Source organism: Apodemus sylvaticus, chromosome 10, assembly GCF_947179515.1.
Source record: "Apodemus sylvaticus chromosome 10, mApoSyl1.1, whole genome shotgun sequence".
NCBI classification, from domain to species: Eukaryota; Metazoa; Chordata; class Mammalia; order Rodentia; family Muridae; genus Apodemus; species Apodemus sylvaticus.
Genome location: NC_067481.1, coordinates 1,877,204 through 1,901,055, shown reverse-complemented (window position 1 = coordinate 1,901,055; position 23,852 = coordinate 1,877,204). Strand labels below are relative to the sequence as shown.

The 23,852-nt window shown below is 47.3% G+C and overlaps 2 protein-coding genes across 5 annotated transcripts; one reads left to right on the top strand and one right to left on the bottom strand.

Moving 5' to 3' along the window:
• Window positions 1-11,694: 11,694 nt before the first annotated feature.
• On the bottom strand, window positions 11,695-15,426 carry Alyref (Aly/REF export factor). The gene is made up of 6 exons (XM_052193911.1): window positions 15,180-15,426; window positions 14,699-14,830; window positions 13,087-13,234; window positions 12,432-12,495; window positions 12,154-12,328; window positions 11,695-12,038 (listed from the first exon to the last, which is right to left on the bottom strand). Exons 1-6 carry the CDS (start codon window positions 15,411-15,413, stop codon window positions 12,024-12,026), a joined length of 768 nt encoding a protein of 255 aa, XP_052049871.1. The 5' UTR covers window positions 15,414-15,426; the 3' UTR covers window positions 11,695-12,023.
• Window positions 15,427-15,516: 90 nt separating this feature from the next.
• Window positions 15,517-22,439, top strand: Anapc11 (anaphase promoting complex subunit 11). Of its 4 annotated transcripts, none has more exons than XM_052193918.1 (3): window positions 15,517-15,612; window positions 16,513-16,639; window positions 22,242-22,439. In XM_052193918.1, exons 2-3 carry the CDS (start codon window positions 16,531-16,533, stop codon window positions 22,385-22,387), a joined length of 255 nt encoding a protein of 84 aa, XP_052049878.1. In that variant the 5' UTR covers window positions 15,517-15,612; window positions 16,513-16,530; the 3' UTR covers window positions 22,388-22,439. The 4 variants fall into 4 exon arrangements, with proteins under 4 accessions (XP_052049878.1, XP_052049876.1, XP_052049874.1 ...); XM_052193916.1 differs by having other exon boundaries at window positions 15,581-15,679; XM_052193914.1 differs by lacking the exon at window positions 15,517-15,612 and adding an exon at window positions 15,711-15,947.
• Window positions 22,440-23,852: the final 1,413 nt, after the last annotated feature.

The window sequence follows — 23,852 nt, the reverse complement described above, 5'->3', positions numbered from 1 at the left end:
CTTAGACTGAGGGGAGGTCGGAATATAAGGGAAGCTACAGGAACTTCTATAGTTTAGTCCCACAAGAGCCATCACTTCTGGCCAGTCCTTGTATCTAGGAAACCGCTGTTGGCTCCAATCATCAAGCTTAAAAGAAGACGTTAGGAATCTAATGGCCTCCTCTATCCATCTTCAGTTATGGTTCAGTTATTTCATACAAGCATGCATACCCTCTGGCCATACATCAATCTGAATCAAACCAAGTGTTCTTTCAAGCTCATGTATTTTTATCTCTAAGGAAGATGGATCTGCAATATCATTATCCCACCTCCAGGTGGCTGCTGTTCTATGGTGAACTATTTTAAAACAAAAAGCCACTTGATTATCCCCACTCTTACTATATGATGAATTTGGCAGACCCTCCAGAGGTATGCCCAAGAAAGTGTTAGGCTAGCTTTTCAGGACGCACAAGGTCCTCCAACTGGATGAGACTGGTTTATTGAGCTCTGTGCCACCCACAATTCCGTGGTTTGATGCTCTAAGTGCAAATCTTCCAGAGCAGTGGTTTTAATTTTTTTATTTATTTTTTGTTTTTTCGAGACAGGGTTTCTCTGTGTAGCCTTGGCTGTCCTGGAACTGACTCTGTAGACCAGATGGCTTCGAACTCAGAAATCCACCTGCCTCTGACTCCCAAGTGCCGGGATTGAAGGCGTGTGCAACCACAGCCTGGCACAAAGCAGCGTTTTTATTTATTTTTTGTCCCCCCCCCCCCCCCCAGACAGGGTTTCTCTGTGTAGTCTTGGCTGTCCTGGAACTCACTCTGTAGACTAGGCTGGCCTCGAACTCAGAAATCCTCCTGCCTCTGCCTCCCAAGTGCTGGGATTACAGGCGTGCGCCACCACGCTCGGCCGCGTTTTTATTTTTTTAAATTTATTTTTATGTATATCAATGCTTTGCCTGAAAGTAGTCCCTGAACCACTTGCACGCAGTCCCCATAGAGATCAGAAGAGGGCATTGGATCCTCTGGAACTGGAGTTAGAATAGTAGTGAGCCCAGTACAGCAGGTACGGTACTAGGAATCAAACCTGAGACATCTCTCAAAGAGGAGCCAGTACTCTAAACTGCTGAGCCACCTTTTCAGCCTGCCCCATCCCAAAGCGTTTTCATACTGTCTAGCTACAGTGATTGACATTTGAAAAAAATTAACAAAAATCATTAAAAGTCCAGTCAGTATTTTTCCTAATTATATATTGTGAATTCTTTAAGATTGCATAAAATTTTGTAAAATTTGAGTGCTTAAAAAATATTGAGCCAGAGGCTAGAGAGATGGCTTAGCAGTTAAGAACACTGCTCTTCTAGAGGATGCAGATTCAATTCTCAGCAACCAAATACAGCTCACACCTGTCTGTAACTCCAGTTTCAGGGCTTCTACCAGGCTGGCCTTGAACTCAGAAATCTGCCTTCCTCTGCCTCCCACGTGCTCGGATTAAAGGTGTGCACCACCACTGTCCAGCTAGTTCCAGGGCTTCTGATACCCTTACACAGACATATATACAGGCAAAATAATGATGAACATTAAATAAATACAATTTACAGATAATAAATCATAATAATTTATTAATATAATAATAAATTAGAAATATATTGAGCCAGGTGTTGGTGAAACACACCTTTGCTCCCAGCACTTGGGAGGCAGAGTCAGGGTGATCTCTATTAGCTCTCTAGCTCTCTTTAAGTTTGAAGCCAGCCTGGTCTAGTAGTGTACAGGGTAAGACCCAATACAGCCAAGGATGCACACACACACAAACTTGTCTCTAAAAACAAAGATAGACAGATGTTGGAGAAATGGCTCAGTAGTCATAAATTAGATTCAGTTCCCAACACCTACATGGCTGCTCACAACCATCTGTAACTCCTTTTCAAGCCTAATGTCCTAGAGGGCACAGCATTTACACTGTACACTTACACAGAACACACATAAAAATAAAATCCTTAGCTGGGTGGAACTCACTCTGTAGACTAGGTTGTCCTTGAACTCAAAAATCCACCTGCTTCTGCCTCCCAAGTGCTGGGATTAAAGGCATGTGCCACCGCTGCCCAGAAAAAAAAAAAAAATCTTTGAAAAACAAAACCAAGGGCTGGAGAGTTGGCTCAGCAGTTAAGAACACTGACTACTCTTCCAGTGGTCCTGAGTTCAATTCCCAGCAACCACATAGTGGCTCACAGCCATCTGTAAATGGGATCTGACCCCCTCTTTTGGTGTGTCTGAAGAGTGACAGTATACTCACATACATTACTTTAAAAAAAAAAAAAAAAAAAAGAAAGAAAGAAAAAAAAAAAAAAGAAAACCAAAACCAAAATGACAGCTTGCAGGTGTAGCTCTTTCATACAGCACTTGCCAGCCCAGAATTTCAAAACCAAGCCATGCCAGTGAAACTGTAGACATTGCAATTGGCCTGTAGATTGCCCTTGTTAGTCCAGTTGGGTGGCTGAACAAAACACCATAGACAAGTGGCTTACAAACACCTTTATTAGCATATGTTTGGGAATAGAAAGTTCTGGATCAAGGTATTTAGTAAATTGATATTCTTAGACCATCAAGGAATTACCTCCAAATTGGCCCCACCTCCTATGCTGGTGCCTTGAGAGCCTGCATTTCCACCTATAAAGTTTGGGAAGACATAAGCAAACCAGACTGTTTCTTGAAACATTCTGTCAAAGACTGGAGTCTCTTCTGGACAGTTCCCATGGCCAGGACAGTGAAGTGTGTATTGAACACATTTCTTCTGTGGTGTGATCAGACACTTTTGAATGTGGAATGGTACTCCCTTTAGATTTGAATTTTATTGTTTTTGGATTTTTTTCCTCCCCCCCCCCCCCACCCCACAGGATTTCTCTGTATAGCCCTGGCTGTCCTGGAACTTCCCCCTGTAGAATGGGCTGGCCTCGAACTCAGAAATCGACCTGCCTCTGCCTCCCAAGTGCTGGGATTACAGGCATGCGCCACCACTGCCCAGCATTGTTTTTGTTTTTTGAAACAGGGTTTTTCTGTAAAGCCCCCTGCTGTCCTTCTATAAAGCAGGTTGGCCTTAAATTCAGAGATCCACATGCCTCTATGCAGTCCTGGCTGTCTTAGAACTAGCTATATAGACCAGGCTGGCCTTGAACTCTCAGCGATCTCCCTGCTTCTGCTTCTTGAATGCTGGGATAAAAGATATACATCCCCACACCCAGCTTTTTCCTTATCAGTTATGTGTATATGTGGGTATATATGTGCACAGTAACCGTGGAGGTGAGAATGGGACCAGATCACGTGGGTCTGGAGTTACAGGCAGTTATTGAACCATATGATGTAGATGGCTGCTTGAAACTTACTGTTTTTGTTTGTTACAAGTGTGAACCAGTATGCCTACCTCCACTATATACTTCATGTTCTCCAGTTATACTGACAAAACATTTAACATAATAGAAATAAAAATACAGATGCTTGCATATGACTGTGATTCTAACGCATTGGATATTAGGAGATTCAGGAGTTAAAGTCATCTTCAGCTATACAGAAAACCTTAGGCCACTCTGGAGTACAAAGAGACCTTGTCTCACATTCATCAAAATAAAGTTCATCATGGATATAAACAAGAAAATGCTTCTGACTTGGGGCTAACAGAACAGTTCCCTCTAGTGAGCACTGCAAAAGGCCTGACTGCCATGCAAAACATGGTGGCCTGAGAGCGCACCACCGGCACGGCACAGGTGCATCTGTGAAGTGGGCTTCAAGAAACATGTCTCTTGGTACTAAAGGAATCTGGAAATCTGAAGGGAGGAGATAAAGAACTCAGATGTGTACCGGGCGTTGGTGGCGCATGCCTGTAATCCCAGCACTCTGGGAGGCAGAGGCAGGCGGATTTCTGAGTTTGAGGCCAGCCTGGTCTACCGAGTGAGTTCCAGGACAGCCAGGGCTATACAGAGAAACCCTGTGTGTGTGTGTGTGTGTGTGTGTGGGGGGGGGGGGGGAACGACAGTGTTAGCAGTGGACATTTGTCCAGAGAACAAAATAAGGACCAGCGGTCATAAAGAAGCCCTAAGCCTTGGTCCCTGTGTCCCTGCTACGAAGTCTAAAAACCCTACAGTCAATGTGGATAGAACTAATGGCTAAAACTACCAAGAAAAATAAATAGATAAAAGACTTGTCTCCTAGTGCTGTTGATGGCTTTATTTTTACATTAAAATCCTGAGTGATGGAGCTCAGCAGGTAAAAGCATTGGCTGCTCTCGCAGAGGACCCAAGTTCAGTTCCCAGCATCCACATGGCAGCTCAACCATTTCTAAATCCTGTTGTAGGGGATGCAACACTCTTTTGGCCTCCATGGGCATTGAACATGCATTAATATGCAAATTACCCATACATACAATAAAAACAAATGAATCTTGAGTTAAATCCCTGGCACCCATGTAAAAAGTCAGGTGTGGCTACACATGGACAGGGATCGTCATTGCTTGCCACGGGGAATGAGACTTGGGGTGGAGGAGGGACTGAACAGATCGCTGGCGCTTGCTGGCTGACAGCCTAGCTCCAGGAGAGACCTGTCTCAAAGGAGAGTAAGCAGGGTAATATTGTAAGACACCTGATGTCCTTCTCTGGCCTCTGCATGCATGCATATGGCCGCATACACACACACACAAAAGACATTTTAAAAAATCTTTAATGATAACAAATGGCTCGCTAGTTGGTACCAGAGATTCAATAACAGTAAATGTAAATAAATCATATAAATTACAAATTTATAAAAATGATATAACCTCACATAATTTTGAACAGCTAACATTGTTGGAGTAAACTATGGCACAAAACATTGCCAATGGTTCACCGATTAAGCACTTTCAAAGCAGACATGGGTCAACTCTAGCAAGGGAGACCAGGGCAGTTCATCACAGGGCAGCGTGCAAAGCCAGCAAGCATGTGGCTGGTCAGCTGCAGCTGGTTATCCTATGGGGCAAGCCCTCGTTATACAATTACAAGTTTGTCTGCCATTTTTCTCTTTTCTTTTTGGGAGACAGGACTTTATTACGTAGTCCTCACTGGCCTTGAACTCTCAGAGATCTGCTTTGCCTCTGACTATTGAATGTGGGATGAAAGGACTGGGCCACTTTGGCAGTTTGATTTGCCATTTCTCATTGAACAGAGTGGTATGTGATATGAGGAATTACAAAATGCAAATCATTTAGCAGAGGTCTAGTCATTTGTAAGGCCTGAGTTTGACTGCTGAAGGAGTCCTCGGGTCTGTTCACTTCTTTTAAATAACTGGGGATGTTTGTGCTACTGTATGTAAAGGTAAAATTGCCAAGACAGGTAAGGGGCTGAAACAGTCTATCCCCTACTATGATAGATTAACCTAATGTATACAAAGAAAGGCAGGCAGCAAAGCAAAACCTTTTGTTTTGCCTTTCAGGGTATGGTCTTCAGTTTTTGGTCTCACCATATAGCCTAGGCTAATCTTACATCAGACACCCTTTTCCCTTGGTGTCCTGACTGCTGAGATTATAATCCTTTGTGCTAAGTCCAGTTTGAATGGCTTCATACAGGTCTCATGTATCCTAGGTTCACATCCAATTCCCTATGTAGCAAAAGATGAACTTGAACTTTTGATTTTCCTGTCTGAACAGGCACAAAGTCTAGTTTATCAGGTGTTAGATATCAAACCCAGGACTCTGTACATGCTCTACCAACTGACTATATATAAAGCTCTAGCCTTTATTCCCCAACAACTATTTTTTTAAAGACAGAGTCTATGTAGTCCTGGTACTTGCTAAGTTACCAAGCTGGCATCAAATTCAGGTCCTCTTGCCTCTGCCTCTAGAGTGCTGGGATTAAAGTATGTGACACTACACTCAGTCCTTGACAACTCTTGAAATTAATACTTTTACTAGATCTTAATAAAGCTAAAAGTCAAAGTTTCAGGACACACTGTAGTCTAGTTAGCAGATGCTACTTATGCAGACTAGCTCCAAAAGCTTGGGTCCACACTTAACATACGGACCCATTTACGTGAATAATGTGCATCAGAGGCAGACTCTTTCTTCTGTTTCACTGAGAAATTGTAAGAATGGGAAGCAAGGGAACCTGGGGTGAGAGTCGGGAGATAACAGTAGGAACTCAGTTGTTCAAATGTCTAGACATGGTTAGACACTACAGAAATAAACACAGCAGTGTACATGTTAGTATACAGGTGTTCTAGCTCTGACTGGACAAGGCCAGAAATGACAAGCTCACCCATTGTTCAGATGCTGCTTGCTAGATGTTAGTCTCCATTAAAGGAGCCACAAGGTTCCTTGGAGAAATGGCGGCTCCAGGTTTGGGCAGGGAAATAGAAGGTGGGTCTGAAGCATCTTAACAGTGTCAAGAAGTAAGGAATTCTTAAAGAGGCTGTTGGAACACAATGGCATATAAGGTTATCTCAAAGAAACCCCCAGAACAGAGAGAGAAAGCTATGTGAGCACTAAATCCACTTTTGCTACAAATGGCCAAGTGAATAAATGCTGGCAGCTGTGCATGATGATTTATATCTATAACATCAGGAGGAGGAGGAGGAAGAGGAGGGGGAGGAAGGCCATTTGTTCAAGTCCAGCCTATCCAGGACAGCTTGGCTATGGTTTCTAAGAACTTGTTTTAAGAATAGAAAGAAAAGAAGAACAGCCCCAGGTATAGTGGCACGGGGGCTGCTGCACGTGGATTATTAATTCAAAGATAGCCTAGGCTACAGTGATTCCATATCCAAAAAGATTCAGGAGTGAAGTTATATATTTAACCTACTCATGTAGGGTATAAAAAGCCCGGGATACTGAATGTGCATCTGTATAAAATTTAATACCTTCAACAGGGAAGATCTGGAGTTCAAGGCCAGAGTAATTTACATGTGACCCTTTCTGAAAAACACAGGAACAGAAAGGGAAAGCACATGGCAAACAATCTGTAACAATGTCTAAGTAGGGCAACACAGGGACTATTGGCAGTCCTTGCTTTTATATAAGCACGAACATCAAATCGTACAGTTAACACTTCCGATCATTCAAAATGAGACACCTGTCAGACAAGCTTGATGACCTGAGTTTGATTTCTAGGATCAACATAAAGGTAGAAGTGTCTTCATGAAGTTGTCCTCTGACCTCCACACACATACAGTAGCACCTGCTTACACACACATAATAAACATTTTAAACACAAGCACAGGGCCACAGATGTAGCTTTGTGGTAGTGTCTGCCCTATAGGCATGAAGCTCTGGTTTGATTCCCAGCACTATATAATTTACTGTGGACACGATAGATACCTGCAATCCCCTTACCCAAGAGATGGAGGCAGGAGGATCAGAAATTCAAAGTAAGGGCTAAGGATGTAGCTCCTTGGTAGAATGCTCACATTATATACTTGAGGCCCAAGTTTTAGCCCCTGTGTTATTACTATACACACAAAAAATCTAAGTCATCCTCAGCTATACATGGAGTTCAAAGCCAGCCTGGCCTACATGAGTCTCTCTCAAAAAAAGCAAAACATCAAAAAACCCGAAACCTGGGGAGATGGCTGTCAGTGAAGTGCCAGCATACCATGCTAAGTGTGAGGACCCAAATCACGGATGCCCAGCAACCACACAGACAGGCACACAAGATGGCTCAGTAGGCAACTACACTTGCCACCAAATGTAGAACAAAGAATTCAAACCTGGGACCCACACAGTGGAGAGAAGCTCTTACCAAGCTTTCTCTGGGGCCCACATGTACACTGTGGCACATGTGTAGCGCCTCCTCCAAGTGTAATTTTAAATAAATGCCAGGCATTCAGGAGACAGATGTCAGAAGATCTCTGAATTTCAGGCTGTCAGGAATACATACTAAGATTATCTTTCAAAATTAAAGACAGGAGACCATAGAAATGGCTCAGTGATTGCCATCACTGGATTACCTTGAAGATGCAGGGTCAAGTCACAGCACCACATGGCGGCTCACAACCATCTGTAATTCTAGTTCCATCTGTAGTTCTGGTTTTCTGACCTCCATGGGTGCCACATATATGTGTATACATCCCACCCCCATCTTTGTGTAACTAAAAATAAAACCTTAAACATAACAAGATAGGCATGGTTACTTTTTTTATTTTTGGAGACAGGGTCTTCCTATGTAGCTTGGCTGTGGAGGAACTCCCCTACATAAAGTAGGCTGGCTTCAAAAATCACACAGCTGCCCCCCCTCCTCCTGACATCACCTGGCTTTGGACTTCAGCACACACACACAGCTGCTCACAACCGCTTGTGACTCCAATTCCAAGAGACTTGACACCCCTTTTTGGCCTTCTGCACATGTGTGGTATACATAAATTCACTGGGGCTCAGACATATATACATAAAAAAGGAGGAGTGATTTCAAGGAAAACCTCTGACGTCACCATCTGTGGCTCCCATATGCATTCACACAGGTGCATAGGCATTCACATATTCACACACATGCACATACTCCTGCATAACACATACATGTAAACATACATACATGTAAATGACATAACTGTGCTATTCAGTTTTTCATTACTATGACAAATATATCTAAGATAGTCAACTTAATAGGATAAACATATGCTATCTCACGTCTAAAGTTCTACAGTCAAGAGGCTGAGGCAGGGGGATTGTTGTCAAGTTCAAAGCCAGTCTAAATTATCACATGAGTTACTATCTTACAAAAAGAATCATCTCTCTAAGAACAGATTATTTTTGGCTGTTCTGGATCTTTCTTTGGTCCTGGCAACAGCAGGGTTCATTAAGGTGAAAGTCCATGGCAGCGGAACTTAATGTCACAGCTACCACGAACGGAAGAGGGTCTATTAGCAAGATGGCTCTTTGGGTAGACAATTGCTACAAGCATGAAGTTTGATTGCTAAAACCCCCAAATGGAAGACCTCCACACATATGCCATAAAACAGTTGCAAATATATATGTACAAACACCAATAAATAAATGTGAACGAAAACAGAGGGCAGGCCTGGTGCTAATGTCTCCTTCAGGGTATCATTTCAATGATCTATATACTCCTAAAAGTTCTACCAACTCTTTTTTTAGGTAGCAGAGGGTGTGTGTGTGTGTGTGTGTGTGCGCGTGCGCACGCGCGGGGTTGTGGGCATGTTTTGAGACAGGGTTTCTCTGTGTATCCCTTGCTGTCCTGGAACTCGCTCTGTAGACCAGGCTGGCCTTAAACACATTCAGAGATCCCCCTCCCTCTGCCTTCTGAGCACTGGATTAAAGGCGTGGGATTTACCTACCCTTAATAGCACCATGACTGGTGGCCAAGCTTTCAGCAAACAGGTTCTCAGCAGATACTCCAGATCTAAACTCTATAGCCGGAACATTAAGCAATATAAAGAGATGAGGTGTAATGAATTGGGATTTTGTACAACTTGAATACAAACATTTATTCATTATATCCAAAATTTTAAAAACAAGGACTTGCAATACTGCCCAGACTAGTTTTGAACTACAGGGTCCAACTGATCCCACATCAGGATCCTGAGTAGCTGGGCATAGCAACAAAATCAACTTAATCCACTAGACATCAAACTCAATGCTTCTAACTGTCAGACATTGAGGTCAAGGCCAGCCTGGACTCACACAGCAAGCATTAGGTCAAATAGAGCTACATAGCAAGTCTTAGACTCAAGAAACTCAAATCTAACATGTTACAACTATTTGGAAGAGTTTCCAGTTGACTATAGTGATAGTTGCTGGTAATCCCAGCATTTGGGATGGGAGGCTGTGACAAGAAGGCAGGCCACTCACTCCCAGAGCAGCCTAATGACTGCTCTTCTCAATCCTAACCAGAGGAAAAACTGTTACCCTATGCTGACTGTGGTGGGGCAGACCTATATAGAATGCTAGCACTGGGGTGGCTGCAGCTTGAGGGTCATGGCAAACCTAGGCTACACAAAACACTTAGTGTTGAGTAAACAAATTTCATTTTTAATGAAACAAAAAAGCATCTCTAGGGACCAGAGAGATGGCTTAGCAGCTAAGAGCTCTTCTTGAGGACCCTGGTTTTCTCAGTACCCCCCAACACAGGTTATTCACAACCAACACCCTCTTCTAGTCTCTAAGGGCAATGCTCATACGCGGTGTAAGACATGCTTGTAAGCAAAATACCTATATACAATAAGACTTCTGAATGATTCTATAACTGAATTTTGGAGAGGGGAAGATATTCATGTAGAATGTTCAATAGAACCCAAGGAATAGACCAAGTCCTTCACAAACACTGTGCCCACAGCACAAATAGATATATTCCAAGACTATACTCTGCCTTTCCTTATTTGCTACACTACATTTCAACTTCTCATTTTTCTATTAAACTATTAGTTTGCTAAAGGGAAAAGTAAAATGATATTTACCTGAAGGCTCTACTGCAAGATACAGACTGAGCAATGTAACAAGATTAGAAGTTTCTGAATATACCATGAACTACTGAATCTAATACTGCAGTCCATATAAGATTTATCATCTGATGCCTGAAGAGAGGATTACTCCTTAGCTCAGGTGGTTTGGAAGCCCATTGCTCACAAAACCCAAAACTGAAGACTCAGCCACATGATGTGAAACCTGGGAGTCACCTCCAATCACCTCAAGTTGAAAGCAGAGATAGCAATGTCAAAAATCTGGGATAAGCTCTGATCCCCAAATTCTCAGCAAAGACATAAAAAACCAGGTGGGGTGGCATGCATTTGCAATCCAAGCAGCACACCTAGCCTAACTGGAGAGTCCAGATCCTAGTAAGGCCCTGTCTAAAAGCACAAGGTGGATAGCTCTGATTGTGATTGTCCTGTGTTCACATACATACATACTGCATTTGGACAAACCCAATATACATTAGGAGTCATGGTGCGTGCGTACTCCATTCTGCATGACCCAGGTCTTGTGTGAGCACTGAAGCAAAGGTTCTAGCAGTCCAGTACTTAAAAGAGTACTTTGCTTCTTCTTGGGCTTGTCACCTCACTGTGCACCATCCTCTAGGTATCCCAGCACTGAGACATAAAGAACAAGTGTCAAGCTTCCATTTCTCAGCCATACTCCAACTCTCTTGGAAATTGGTTTTTGCCTCTGCTTGCCATTAGCAATGCTGTCTCCAGAGCCAACCAGGAACAAAAATAACCCAAATGAAGATTACACATATGCTAGACACTTGCCCTTCTAAATAATACAACACACTTTGAAAAAGCCTGAGAATGTGCATGGGCTCTAGGCAAACACTATGCCACTTTACATGAAAATTTGGGGATCCGCAGATCTTATTGCTAAATAGCGTCACCCAAGAATTGGCTGTACACAGATAAGGAAGCACCTTTTTTCCTTGTCAATATAACAAGACAGAAAAACATCACAGGTTCAAAGCTGAAACCAGGTTTCTCTGATGAAGCATAAGGCAAAGGAATAGACCAGGAATGAATGGGCCACATCTCTGGGTACCACTCAACAGACCAGCCATACCTCCTTCATCACCTCATGGTACAGGCAAAACCAACAGGCAGCGCCAGCCCAGAGGCCACTACTCTGGCCTACTCTGTAGGCTTCCCACCTATCCAGTTAGAGTGAGGCATTAGAACAGTAGGGAAGGAGACAGGCCTCACCCAAACTCCCGGGCACTGACTCTAATTTCATACTAGCTACAGCAGGATGGACCAGACAGCGCCAGTTCTACACACATTTCTATTTTATTATGGCAAAGGTGAAAATGCCACCTTCTCCACAACAGCAACCAGTAAAATTTATCCCAAAAATAACTCAGTACAAAACAGATCTGTTTCAGAATTTAAAAAAAAGAAAGAAAAAAAAGGAAAAAAAAAAACTTTACATGAGTTTTTAGATCCTATTTTAAAACAGGAAAAAAAAAAAAAAGAAATAATAAGAAACAAAAACCAAATCCACCACTGTCTGCACAGTCCAGTTGCCAACCCTCCCTCTAGGCATCACAGATGAGGGAGGCTTCTAGGTCCTGTTACTTGTGCGGATTTGCTCAGTTGTTTAGCTGGTGTCCATCTGCAAGAGAGGGGAAGGTTCACTAAGGAGGCCCCTGACTCCACTGGCCTCTAGAGGTCACCACAGTAGGTCACTCATTCCGCCCAGTCCTCTCTGAGCCCAAGGACTCACTCACCCTCGCATTGTAAGCATCCAGCTGTGCGTCCAACTCCTCTGCAGAAAGCTGCTGCTTTGAGTTCCTGCCGGTGCCTCTACCTCTTCCCCGGCTGCCTCCACGTGTCCCTCTCCTGGTGCCACCACCACCAAAACCTCCAGAGCCACGGTTTCTTGTCATGCCACCTCTGTTTATGCTAACAAAGGAAAACAGAACTGTGAGCTATCTGGCAAGGCCTTGTGGGTGGCACTATCACAAACCACAGGCCTCTTTCCCCATCCAAGGACCACAGAACTTACCTCTGTGCAGGTCTTCGCTGTGTATCAATCTGTGATGTTACAAGCTGGATGTTCATGGGGCGGCCTATGGTAAAAAACACAAGAAGTTTCACTCTAGAGGCTCTGAAGCTGACCCAGAGGGCACCACACCCTGATCTCCATGCAAACTCTGGAAAGGGCCTCTGTGTCTCCAATGCCCCCAACAAGGTAAATGGCCTGGAGAGCCTGGTGGGAAGATAAAGTGCAATAATAATAACCCCACCAACACCTCCTCACTCCTTCTCAGCTCAGGCTAGGAGGGCTGCTTGGTCAGGTTCAGGGTGCTCATGGGCAGACAGGTGTGGGTGACCTGACGGAAGAAGAACAGGTACCTTTGTCTTTACGACTACAGCCCCGCACTCAGGTTGTACTATGGCAGTTCTGAGAAGGCTTCACAGAAGTGAATCTTCCGGAAGGATCTCAAGGAGGGGAGGGATGTAGCTTGCTGGATGGGGGTTCACAAGAGGTTGGTCCAGATGTGTGGGGCAGCATGAGAGGTGGCAGAATGGAAGAGAGAGACAAAGGGGCAAATGCAAAGTGTCCTCAGCCACAGGGCCAGCCCGTATCCTACAGGGAGAGGTGCCAGCCCCAAACTCCACAAGCCCCACAGGCATCCAGGGCCCAGTCTCAGACTCACCATCCAAAGGGACACCATTGTACTGTTTCATAGCCTTCAGGGCATCTGCTTTCCGTTCAAAGTGCACATCTGCTGTCCCTAAACTTCGTCCAGAGCGGTCATAGTGCACAGCGGCTTTTTTCAACGTTCCAAATTCAGCAAAGAGTTCCTGGGAAGTGGAAGGGGTAAAAATTAGCAATTAAGCCAATTTCGTTCTTGTAGCTCAGCAACACTTGCTGTGAGTACACACGCTTTAGAGGAACTCTGACAGCCACCCAGGAAGGGGGCAAGGCAGTGGCAATTAAGAGCTGAGAGAAGGGATGTTCTAGCAAGAGAAACAGCAACTTTCATGAACACCTGGGTTCCTATCCACTGTAGGACTATGTAACTACACCACGATGTAGATGAGGGAAGACACAAAGCCCTGTCACAGAACAAGATTAAGAAACATCTCTCTCAGCAAGGGTACTTGCCTAATGGCTGTTTCACCAAAAGCAGAGGCTAGGAGCAAAACTGTCCACTGAGCAGACAACTCAAGGGGCCCACTATTTGAGAGTTGCGACGCTCCTACCCCAAAAGCAGATTCTAGCTCACCTTTCTCTCTCCTACTCAAACCTGCTGCAAAGTCTGAAGTCAAATGCACCATGGCACCTGCCCTGACCTCAGGAAGGCTGGGAGTTGGGCGAGAGAAGTCAAGGTGTAAGACACTTCAGTTGCAGGCACGCAGTGGGAAGTGGAGTTTGACAAAAGTAGTTTCCAGTGGATGGCAGAAACCACCCTAAAAGTGTTGAGACAGGCTGGAGAGATGGCTCAGGGATTAAGAGCACCGACTGCTCTTCCAGAGGACCTGAGTTCAATTCCCAGCAACCACATGGTAGCTCACAACCATCTGGAACGGGATCAGATGCGCTCTTTTGGTGTGTCTGAAGACAGCTACAGGGCACTCACATACATACAAACAAACAAACTAATAAATAAGTCTTAAAAAAGCAAAGTGTTGAGACATTGGGTGCTCACTGGCCTTGTTCTTTCTTCCCATAGAAAAGCAACATGGCTGGGCTCTGGGAAATGGTACACAGAAAGGCCCAGGATGCCTGACCCAGCTCCAGCTGTATTGAATATTAACTCCCAAAAAGTTGCCTTGTAACTAAAAAACAAAATGCCTTTGAGGTCCAATTTAAAAAAAAAAAGTCCAAGGGGATGGGGGAAGAGGAAAAATAGACTTCAAAGGCATGGAAGATGACAGTCCCTGATAAGACTCAGGAAAGATCACCAGTCAAGATACAGGGATTCCACAGCCACCATTCACAGTATTTGGGGGGATGACTTTCCTCCTCCAATCAGTTCACTACAACGGGCACAAGGTCTGAGCAGCAAGCACCTTCAGTCACACTGGAACCTTAGTTGTGGCCAGTCTGCGCCGGTTGGAAACTGGAAGTTCTGGCAGAGGGCAGGTGCTCCTCCCTTGGACAGCAGACAAGACTCGTTTTTAGGGGCACACAAACTGTTTTACCTTCCTGCAGCCTGGCTTACTGGTTCAAACCCGGGGAGCCTCTCAGGGCGACAGTGGCTGGCCCTTGGGCGGGTCCCAGTCCGTGAGGGATGGGTTTGGCGGGTCGCTCCGGTCGCCTACCTGGATATCAGCATCTGACACTCCGAAGTCCAGGTTTGACACAAGCAGCTTCCCACCCGTCTCCACGCCGGCTCCACCCCCGAAGCCGCTGTCGAACAGGTCGTGCTGCCACTTGTCGGGCAGTTGTTTCGGCTGAGGAAAAACCGTAAGGACAGGGAGGCTCGTGAGGCTCACCCCGGGAGCCCTCCACACCTCAGCGACCCGCACCCGTCGGCCCGCGGCCAAGGTCGGGGAGCCAGGAGAGTGCCCCGGGCCCGCGGCTCCACTGCGGACGCCCAACTTTCCTCATAGCGGCCCCCGCCGCCACGAGGCTGGACCACGGCGGGACAAAGCGTCCCGGAAGATCCCGGCCTCGGGCCGGCCTCGCCCCCGCCCACCCCTTCGCCGCGGTTCCCGCGGGCCTCGCAGGACGCTCGCCCGGTTCCGTCCCGCCGGGCGCGCACCCCCGCCCCGGGTCCGTGCCGCACGTCCCCGTACTCACTCTGCTGTATGGTGCCGGCCGGTTCCTGCCGCCGCCTGCGGCGCCGCGGGCGATGGCGGGCCGGTTCCTCATAGGCCCGCCGCCTCGATTCACCCGCGCGGCGGCCTGCACTGCGCCGCCGCGGCCGCCCTGGGAGCCGGCCCTGCCGCGACCCCGGCCCCCGCCGCGGCCTCCTCGCTGGCTCCGGTTCAGCTTAATGATGTCGTCCAAAGACATGTCCATTTTGTCGGCCATGGCGGGCGCGGATTCGGGCCTTGGATCGAGCCCGCGCGTCAGCACGCCGCAGCGTCACTTCCTGCGCCTCCCTCCGCGTTCCGGCGTCGCGGGCCTGAGGCACCCGCTGATTGGTCTCGGCGCGCGCGGTCCCGCGGAGCGCTTGCGTACAGCCCTCGGAGGCGGCTGGCGCTACTTCTGAGGAGCCGGACGCGGCACGGTCGGTTTTATACCTTCCCGCGCGGAGGCAACGGAAGGGCGGGGCGCCTCGTGATTAGGTGGCGAAGGTGCGAGGGCGAGGAGGGGGCGGGGCCTGCCTGAGCCTCCCTCGGAGGCCGGAAGACCCTCGGCGTCGCCTGGGTGCCACGCAGTGTGCGTTCCCCGTGTCTCGGGCCCCTCGGGTGCGACCCTGGGGTTCCGGTCCGGTCTGCGCGTGCGACTTGGTTTTCTTTCCGTGAAGGCTCAGCCTCCTAGGGAGCTGGCGTCCGCACTCCAGCTGTGACTTCGCGGATTAGTGACTGTCACTCTTCCTATATCTTTAAAAGCGAGGCCTTGGTTAGTGAAAACCAATGTTTTGCTTGGGTGCATAGGTTTTGTTTGTTTGTTTTTGTGTTTGTTTCCTGTTCGGTTGATCTGCTTCGGCGCCAGCTGTAACTTCGGATTAGTGACTGTCACTCTTTCCATATCTTTAAAAGCGAGGACCTGGTTAGTGAAAATTAATTTTGTTTGGCTGGGGTGCAGAGGTTTTGTTTTTGTTTGTTTTTGTTTCCTGTTTGGCTGATCTGCTTCTGTCCCCGGGTTAATTTCTTGTTTCCTGTTTGGCTGATCTGCTTGTGCCACCGTGCCTGGCTACGCGAGTGCAGATCTTTAAAGACATCCTTAAACATGGCAAAACAAACTCGGAAACATACCATTGCTTCCAACAGGCTCTCCCTGTCTCCTTGCCTCCTTTAACGACCAGATACATGCCTCTTTTTTTTTTTTTTTTTGGTCAGGACGCAAGAAATTTTGGAAGATGCTGTTCTTGGGGAGTACAGCCCTTTTCGCGGCTCCGTGACTTTAATGCTCAGGTGCTGTCGTATTACCTACTAACCCGAACCAAGTAATCCTCTTCCCTCAGGTTACAGGCTCTGCTGTCATGAAGGTGAAAATTAAGTGTTGGAATGGTGTGGCCACTTGGCTCTGGGTAGCCAATGATGAGAACTGCGGCATCTGCAGGATGGCGTTTAATGGCTGCTGTCCAGACTGTAAGTGTCTCCCTCTGCGCTCTCAGAACTTTGGCCTGCTCCACCAGCGTAAAAAAAAACCCTGGGTTTCCCAGCACTCAGAAGGCAGAGACTGGAGGATCTCTGAGTTTGAGTTTAGCCTGGGCAACAGTGCAAGCTCCAGGATAGCCAGGGCTACAAAGAAAAACCCAGTCTTGGTAAAAGACCAGGGAAAACAAAACCAAAACCATGGGTTTGAGTTTCCATTTTCTGAAGGAAAGTCGACAGAAGCGGAAAACTTCAATCCCACTTTTGTCTAAAGACCCCATTTCGCATGTTGGCAAAGTGTTGTAATTTTATTAGCATTCCAGAGGCAGAGAGGAGACAGGTGGATCTCTGAGTTGGCGGCCAGTCAGAGCTACACAGTGAAACTCTGTTGTAAAAACAGAGTCCATCAAACAAAAACACTTGTTTTGGCCAGGGCATGGTGGCACAGATCATAATGCCACTTAGGAGAGGGATGCACGAGGGTCTGGAGCTTGTGTCTGCCTCGGCTACACCGTGATGGTCCGTCATCCCTCTACCACTCAAGAGTAGTACTTGCAGCTTGTATGTTCTCAAAATGAAGTAGATCTAATTAGCGAATTGAAGTCCAGACAATGATTACCATAGTGTCATGTTTGCTGGGCTTTTGTGCTTAAGAATTGTAAACTTTATATAGGTGCTTATAAACTATCAATATGCCTCAGCCATGTCTTTCTGCTTTAGCATCCTGGTTCCAACATCTGTACCCTAATGTGGTATTACTGGGGTCTGGGCCGCACTCAGCACCTCAGTATTCTCAGTCTTTCGTCCTCTTTAGTCTAAATAGCCTCTTCTTACTCTACTTCTGTTTTGAAGGTGCTTAATTATGTGTTTTGCAGAACGTGAAAGGTCTTACACTTTTTCCTTTCTGTGGCGCCTATGTTCTGGTATGTTCTATGAGGTAGAAATGTTTGATTACATTGAGATGAAAACACATTTACCTTTAGAGACAGGACCTCATATAGCCCTAGCTAGTCTGAAACTCCCTATGTAAACCAGATTGGTCTCAAAGTCACAGAGATGTTCCTGCCTTTCACTCCTGAGCTCTGGGGCTAGGAATGTGCGCACTACTGAGAATTTTGCTTTCTTTAAAACCACAGAAATGTTACAAGAATGTGTTTTTGTCTTAATCCCAAGTGTGGGATGTGGGGCTGCCTCAGATGCTTCAGGCGGAGACAGTTTCTGAGGGACTTTTCAAAGGATGTGTAAATGCTAGAGCCCAGTGAAGGGCTACTTCAGGTTGTTTCCATTTGTCAAGTAGTCTAGCACAAAGAAGAAACAAGGATTAGAAGAAACGATTACATGATCTGACTGAAGCTCACACTTGCCCCAATGAACCAGATGCCCCAATCAGCAGCAATGATATAGTCACACAACACCCCTTCCCCTCTGTCCTTTTTTCTCTCCTACCTAGAGTTAGGGGATTGAAACGGTGGAAGAAAGAAAACCTACAAAGTACCAAAATGTCGGGCTATACAGTATTACCATGCCTAGCTTGAAACTAAATTTGATCAGCCAAGAACTAATCATCTGGATCAGCCAAGAGTTAATCATCTTGCCAGGCAGTGGTGGTGCGGGCTTTTAATCCCAGCACTTGGGAGGCAGAGGCAGGTGGATCTCTTGAGTTCAGGGCCAGCCTGTTCTACAAAGTGAGTTCCAGAACAGCCAGGGCTATACAGAAAAACCCTGTCTCAAAAAAAACAAAATAAGCAAACAAACAAAAAAGCTAATCAGCTTGATGTAATCAAAAGAGATGTGAATTTCTGGTTTTGTTTTGTTTGTTTGTTGGTCATTTTTGAGACAGGGTTTCTCTGTGTAGCCCTGGCTGCCCTGGAACTAACTCTGTATACCAGGCTAGTCTTGAACTCAGAAATCTGCCTGCCTGCCTCTGCCTCTCAAGTGCTGGGATTAAAGGCGTGTGCCACCACTGCCCGGCAAGATGTGAGTTTCTTAGGTCCTTGATTTTATTAGTTTAAGTTTTATCTGTATCACTTGTGATTAATAACTAAGCACACAGAGTTTTCATTATTTTGAGAAAAACAAATCTAGATGTTGTTTATGTTTTTGTTTTCTGAGACAGGGTCTCTCTGTGTTGTCCTTGAACTCTGCTCTGTAGACCAGGCAGGCCTTGAACTCACAGAGATCTGCCTGTCTCTACTTTCTGAGTGCTGAGATTAAAGGCATTCTCATGCCTGGACTATGTAGTGAGTTCTGTTCCAACTAGGGCAACACAGTGAGACTCATATTACTACAAAAAAAAAAAAAAAAAAAAAGAGCAAAAAGAAAAACAAAAGCCCAAGCTCACTAACAAAATCACCTTAAGGATTCTCATAGTTTGAATATCCTTGGCCCAGGGAGTGGCACTATTGGGAGGTGTGGCTTTGTTGAAGTAGGTGTGTCATGGTGGGCATGGGCTTTGAGACCCTCACCCTGGCTACCTAGAAGTCAGTCTTCTGCTAGAAGCCTTCAGATGAACAGCTAGAGCTCTCAGCTCCTGCACCATGCCTGTCTGGATGCTGTCATGTTCCCACCTTGATGATAATGGACTGAACCTCTGAACCTATAAGTCAGCCCCAATTAAATGTTGTCCTTAGCTGGGCAGTGGTGGCGCACACCTGTAATCCCAGCACTCTGGGAGGCAGAGGCAGGCGGATTTCTGAGTTCAAGGCCAGCCTGGTCTACAGAGTGAGTTCCAGAACAGCCAGAGCTATACAGAGAAACTCTGTCTCCAAAAAACCAAATCCAAATGTTGTCCTTATAAGAGTTGCCTTAGTCATGGTTTCTGTTCACAGCAGTAAAACCTTAACTAAGGCAAGGATGTTTTGTTTCTTTTTTTTTTTTTTTTTTTTTTTTTCTGAGACAGGGTTTCTCTGTGTAGCCCTGGCTGTCCTGGAACTCACTCTGTAGACCAGGCTGGCCTCGAACTCAGAAATCCACCTGCCTCTGCCTCCCAGAGTGCTGGGATTACAGGTGTGCGCCACCACCACCTGGCATGTTTTGTTTCTCTTACATCTTGGAAGCGACTTCCAAAGTGGGGATCAGCCATGATGCCTTCACTAACCTGTTGAGCCTCACCTGGGCCTAGAAATGTGAGAAATATCTCATTTGTTTTGCTGACCTGCTGTTGGACCTTCTACCCTGGCTCTTTGTGCTGTGAGTGGCTGTTGTTATTAAAAAGTCCCAATTACCTAAAGTTTGCCCTCTCTTACCACAAAGAAAGCCAGGGCTACATGCTGAGACCCTGTCTCAAAACAAACAAACAAACAAACAAACAAAAAATGAGCTACAATGAGTATAGGAGTCCAGACAAGTGCTTGTCACTTCAACGACACTGGACTGTTAACTGTAAATGATTTTCAGGAAGATTCATAGCAACTCTCTTCAGGCGAAGAATGGACCATTGAGTCTGTGGATGGAAGGTGGCTCTGCTGATCCCAGAGCCAACCTTTCTTACCCGAGCATAACAACTAGGTCTGTGACAAAAGAGATGGACGTCCAGGAAGCATCTCAGGTGGCTACACACTAAGTGTCTCGTGTACGTGAAGAAGACTCGGGCTTTCTTACCACGGGGCTGCGTTAGCTGTGCAGAGCAGGAGACTTAGTCTATCCAGCTCATGGATGGATTTGGATGAGCGGGAGTGTATTTTGACGTGACAGCCAGCTTTTGAGAGGCCCAATAAGCTTTCTGGATGCTTCCTATAGCACCGGATTTCTCACAGATTAAATCCTGCGAAAATTAAGTTACTAAAACCATAATAAATCTGTCCCAGGACCCACGGGGCTTTAGGGTACAACAGTCTCGTCAAAGAGGTTTTCAATTAAAACATAATTCTATCAAGGCACTGGTGAGTCCTTGCATGAGTCTCCCCCAGGGCACCAGCACACTCATCCAGGATTCCAGCTTGCTGCCTGCGGGAACACCTGGAGAACAAGACACTGTCTTCCTCCACACGACTACCCACGGGGCCTGCTTAGTAACCCCTGTTGGCGAGCTAGTGGGGTCCAAATCTAATTGGAAGGGGGTGATTTTAAGCAGAGTTCTGCAGAAGTTCGGATCCACCAGTGGTGGCTTTGTGTGTGTGTGTGTGTGTGTGTGTGTGTGTGTGTGTTTTGGATTTGGTTTTTTCGAGGCAGGGTTTCTCTGTATAGCCCTGGCTGTCCTGGAACTCAAAAATCCGCCTGCCTCTGCCTCCCAGAGTGCTGAGATTATAGGCATGCGCCACCACTGCCCCGGCCCAGTGGTGGCTTTTAATCCCAGCACTTGGGAGGTAGAGGCAGGCAGATTTCCAAGTTCCAGGCCAGCCTGCTGTACAGATTGAGTTCCAGGACAGCCAGGGCTACACAGAGAAACCCTGTCTCACAAACAAGAAGGAAGAAAGGAAGAAAAAAGGAAGGAAGAGGCTTGGCAGACACAGGACAGGCGCCCCAGGTTGAACCAAATCCAGGGTGCGGTGAGGCCAGTCTGATGTGGGGCAGAGGTTCTGTGCTCTGCGCTCTTCAATGGTTTCTAGGCTGTGGAAGTTGGGAGTGTGTGTTTGTGGGTTTTTAAAGGGGCTCATTGCTCATGTGTCCTACGTTGCCTCAGAATCCCCCTGTAGCTGAGCATGACGTTGGCCTCCTGTTCTCTCGCCTCCACTTCCCTTTCCGAATGCTGGGATCAGCCTCTTAGTCGAGGCTGGGGAAGAATGCTGGTCTTCCAACGTTCTGAACAACCATTCTCTCAGTGGGGCTACACCCCTGTACCCTGCCCCACCCACGTTGTTTTTATATTTCACTCGAAAAATATTTATCTGTTTTTATTTTCTATGTTTTGCCTGAGTGCATGTATTTACCATGTATGCAGTGTCCGGGGGAACCAGAAGAGGTGTCAGATCTGCTGGAACTGGGGTACGTCCAGGTGGCAATGAGCTGCCGTGTGGACGCTGGGAACTGAGGCAGGGTTCTGGGCAAGCCAAGCCAGAGCTCCACTGTGAGCTCTCCAGCCCCCTGGAAGTTTTGATTATGATACTCCATCTCTGCTTGGGCTTTCTCCTTGCAGGAAGTACTTGCAGGCCTGCAGAATGCCTGCAGCCTATGCCCCTGGCTTTGGACAGAAGTAGGAGTTGAGGTTTCAGGAGATAGTGCAGTGGATCGACCTCTGATGCCCAGAGAAGGGGCTTTCCATGTTTCGGGATGTCTGTGAGGAAGACAGCTCTCTACTCAGGCTGTGAATCTTTGCCACTTTGACCATTAATGTTACCTTCCTAGGTGTTACAGGTCAGTTTTCCACAGAAAGGTGTGAGAGAGGGACCGGAAACTAGTGGGCCAGGCCAGGCCTTCTCCCCATACGGACCCTTCGCTTGCCACGGAGGGAATTACTGCAGGTCTCCTATGCTGCAGGCTATGTCTGGGGGTGATTTGGGTCATGCTCCTGTTAGTCTCCTCTGGTGTGAGAGGAGTGAGAGGCTCTGCCTGTTGCCTAGAGCTGGATACTACTGCCCCAGGTGCCCGCCTGGCTTGTCACGTGCTCTGGTGTGCGTCCTCTGGCTCTTTACCTAAGGCCTGTCCCTCCTCGTTGCAGGTAAGGTGCCTGGTGACGACTGTCCCCTCGTGTGGGGACAGTGCTCCCACTGTTTCCACATGCACTGCATCCTCAAGTGGCTGAACGCGCAGCAGGTGCAGCAGCACTGCCCCATGTGTCGCCAGGAGTGGAAGTTCAAGGAGTGAGCCTGTGCTGCCACTTCCCTTTCCAGTGCTGTGCCAGGCTCAGCCCCTCCCCTCCTTCTCCTCCTTTCCTTCCCCTCCCCCTCCCTTCCCCTCCCCAGACATGGCACCCTGAGTCCTCTCCACACCGCACAGTGGTTGGTGCCCATGGACCTCACTCTGTGCTGGGGCGAGGACGCTTTCTGTGTGGCTGAGTCAAGGTTGAGACAAGGACTGGAGCTTTGCTGGTTGTTTGTCTTCCCATCACATTGACACTTTTATTCAATAAGAAAAACTCATTAAAGTTCTGAGCCATGCCGGAGGCCTCTGCTTGCCTGTTTTCTTGACACGTTGATGCAACTGCAGCCTATTTTGCTATGAAAACACTCAAACAGCTTGATGAAATAACGGCCAAGACCTTCATCATAATCTGAGTCACCACTCAGACGGGGAGTAGAAGAGACTTGGGCAGGGCCAAGTGGGGCAAAGCCTTTAGAGTGTGTGTGTGTGTGTGTGTGTGTCAAGGAGACTGGCAGGGTGCACACAGCCCATCAGCTGCCCTAGTCTGCCGGGCGGCCCAGGGTGTCTTCCCGTCCCCAGCCCAGGGTGTCTTCCCGTCCCTAGCCCAGGCTGAGCCAAGCTGGCAGCTGCTCCTCCACAGCCATTTTGGTTGGAGGAAAAGACAGCCAAGCAGGCTCTGGTCATGCCCAGATAATCTTCCAGGACAACTGCAGCAAGTCCTCAGTCTCTTCGCCTCTTCCTCTGAAGGCAGATCTAGTGTAGAAGGATGTGGGTCTCTGGTGTCTTAGGGAATGACAGCCGTTTGGAAACTCCTTTATCCCCTAGAGCTAGGGAATACCAGTCACTGGGAGAACAGTAGCTGAGCCCTGATGTGTCAAGCTCCTGGGTGGAAACCAGTTTAGGCTGGTATCCTGGAGTCCTGGCCAGCCGCTCCCTCTGCTAGATAGTGGGCAGTGGATCACCATGGGCTGCCAGCTCCAGGTAGTCTGCATTATCTACACGTCTGTCTGCTGGCTACGACTGGCTGCCCACTCTGTACCGTGTCTCTGAGGTACTCCTGCTTGAAGCAGAGCCGAGCTTCTGGGAGACGCACACCCTATCGCTTGGCTATCTATAGCATGCTAATCCTGGAGCAGGCACGAGCTGGCAGGAGTGAGGACGGCCGTGTTCAGCTCCTTTCTTCCCTCTCCAGTCTGCTCGCTTTCTTGGAGTGCCCTCCATGCCTTCTAGGAACCTTCTATGGAGACTTCACCATTCCAGGCCATCCTCTCTGAAGCAACTTCCTGTGCTGCAGGAAGTGCTCCTGCGCCTCTTCTGATGCCTGCCGGGCATATGGGGTCCCTGGCTCTTCCCTTCTCCATCACCTGATACCAGCACTACATCTTGGGTACCCTGAGTCCCTCTCCCAGGCAGGGACCTCAGGGCCTTCTTCTTGTTCTCTCTAATCCACCTATGCCTGCCCTGCGTG

Bases quoted from the DNA above. Each gene is read 5' to 3' on its own strand.
- Alyref (XM_052193911.1), bottom strand. From the start codon at position 15,413: ATGGCCGACAAAATGGACATGTCTTTGGACGACATCATTAAGCTGAAC. The intron at 14,831-15,179 runs GTGAGTACGGGG...GTTTTTCCTCAG, and splicing joins GGCCGGCACCATACAGCAGA to CCGAAACAACTGCCCGACAA. The intron at 12,496-13,086 runs GTGAGTCTGAGA...TTTTTACCATAG, and splicing joins CAATGGTGTCCCTTTGGATG to GCCGCCCCATGAACATCCAG.
- Anapc11 (XM_052193918.1), top strand. From the start codon at position 16,531: ATGAAGGTGAAAATTAAGTGTTGGAATGGTGTGGCCACTTGGCTCTGG. The intron at 16,640-22,241 runs GTAAGTGTCTCC...TCCTCGTTGCAG, and splicing joins TAATGGCTGCTGTCCAGACT to GTAAGGTGCCTGGTGACGAC.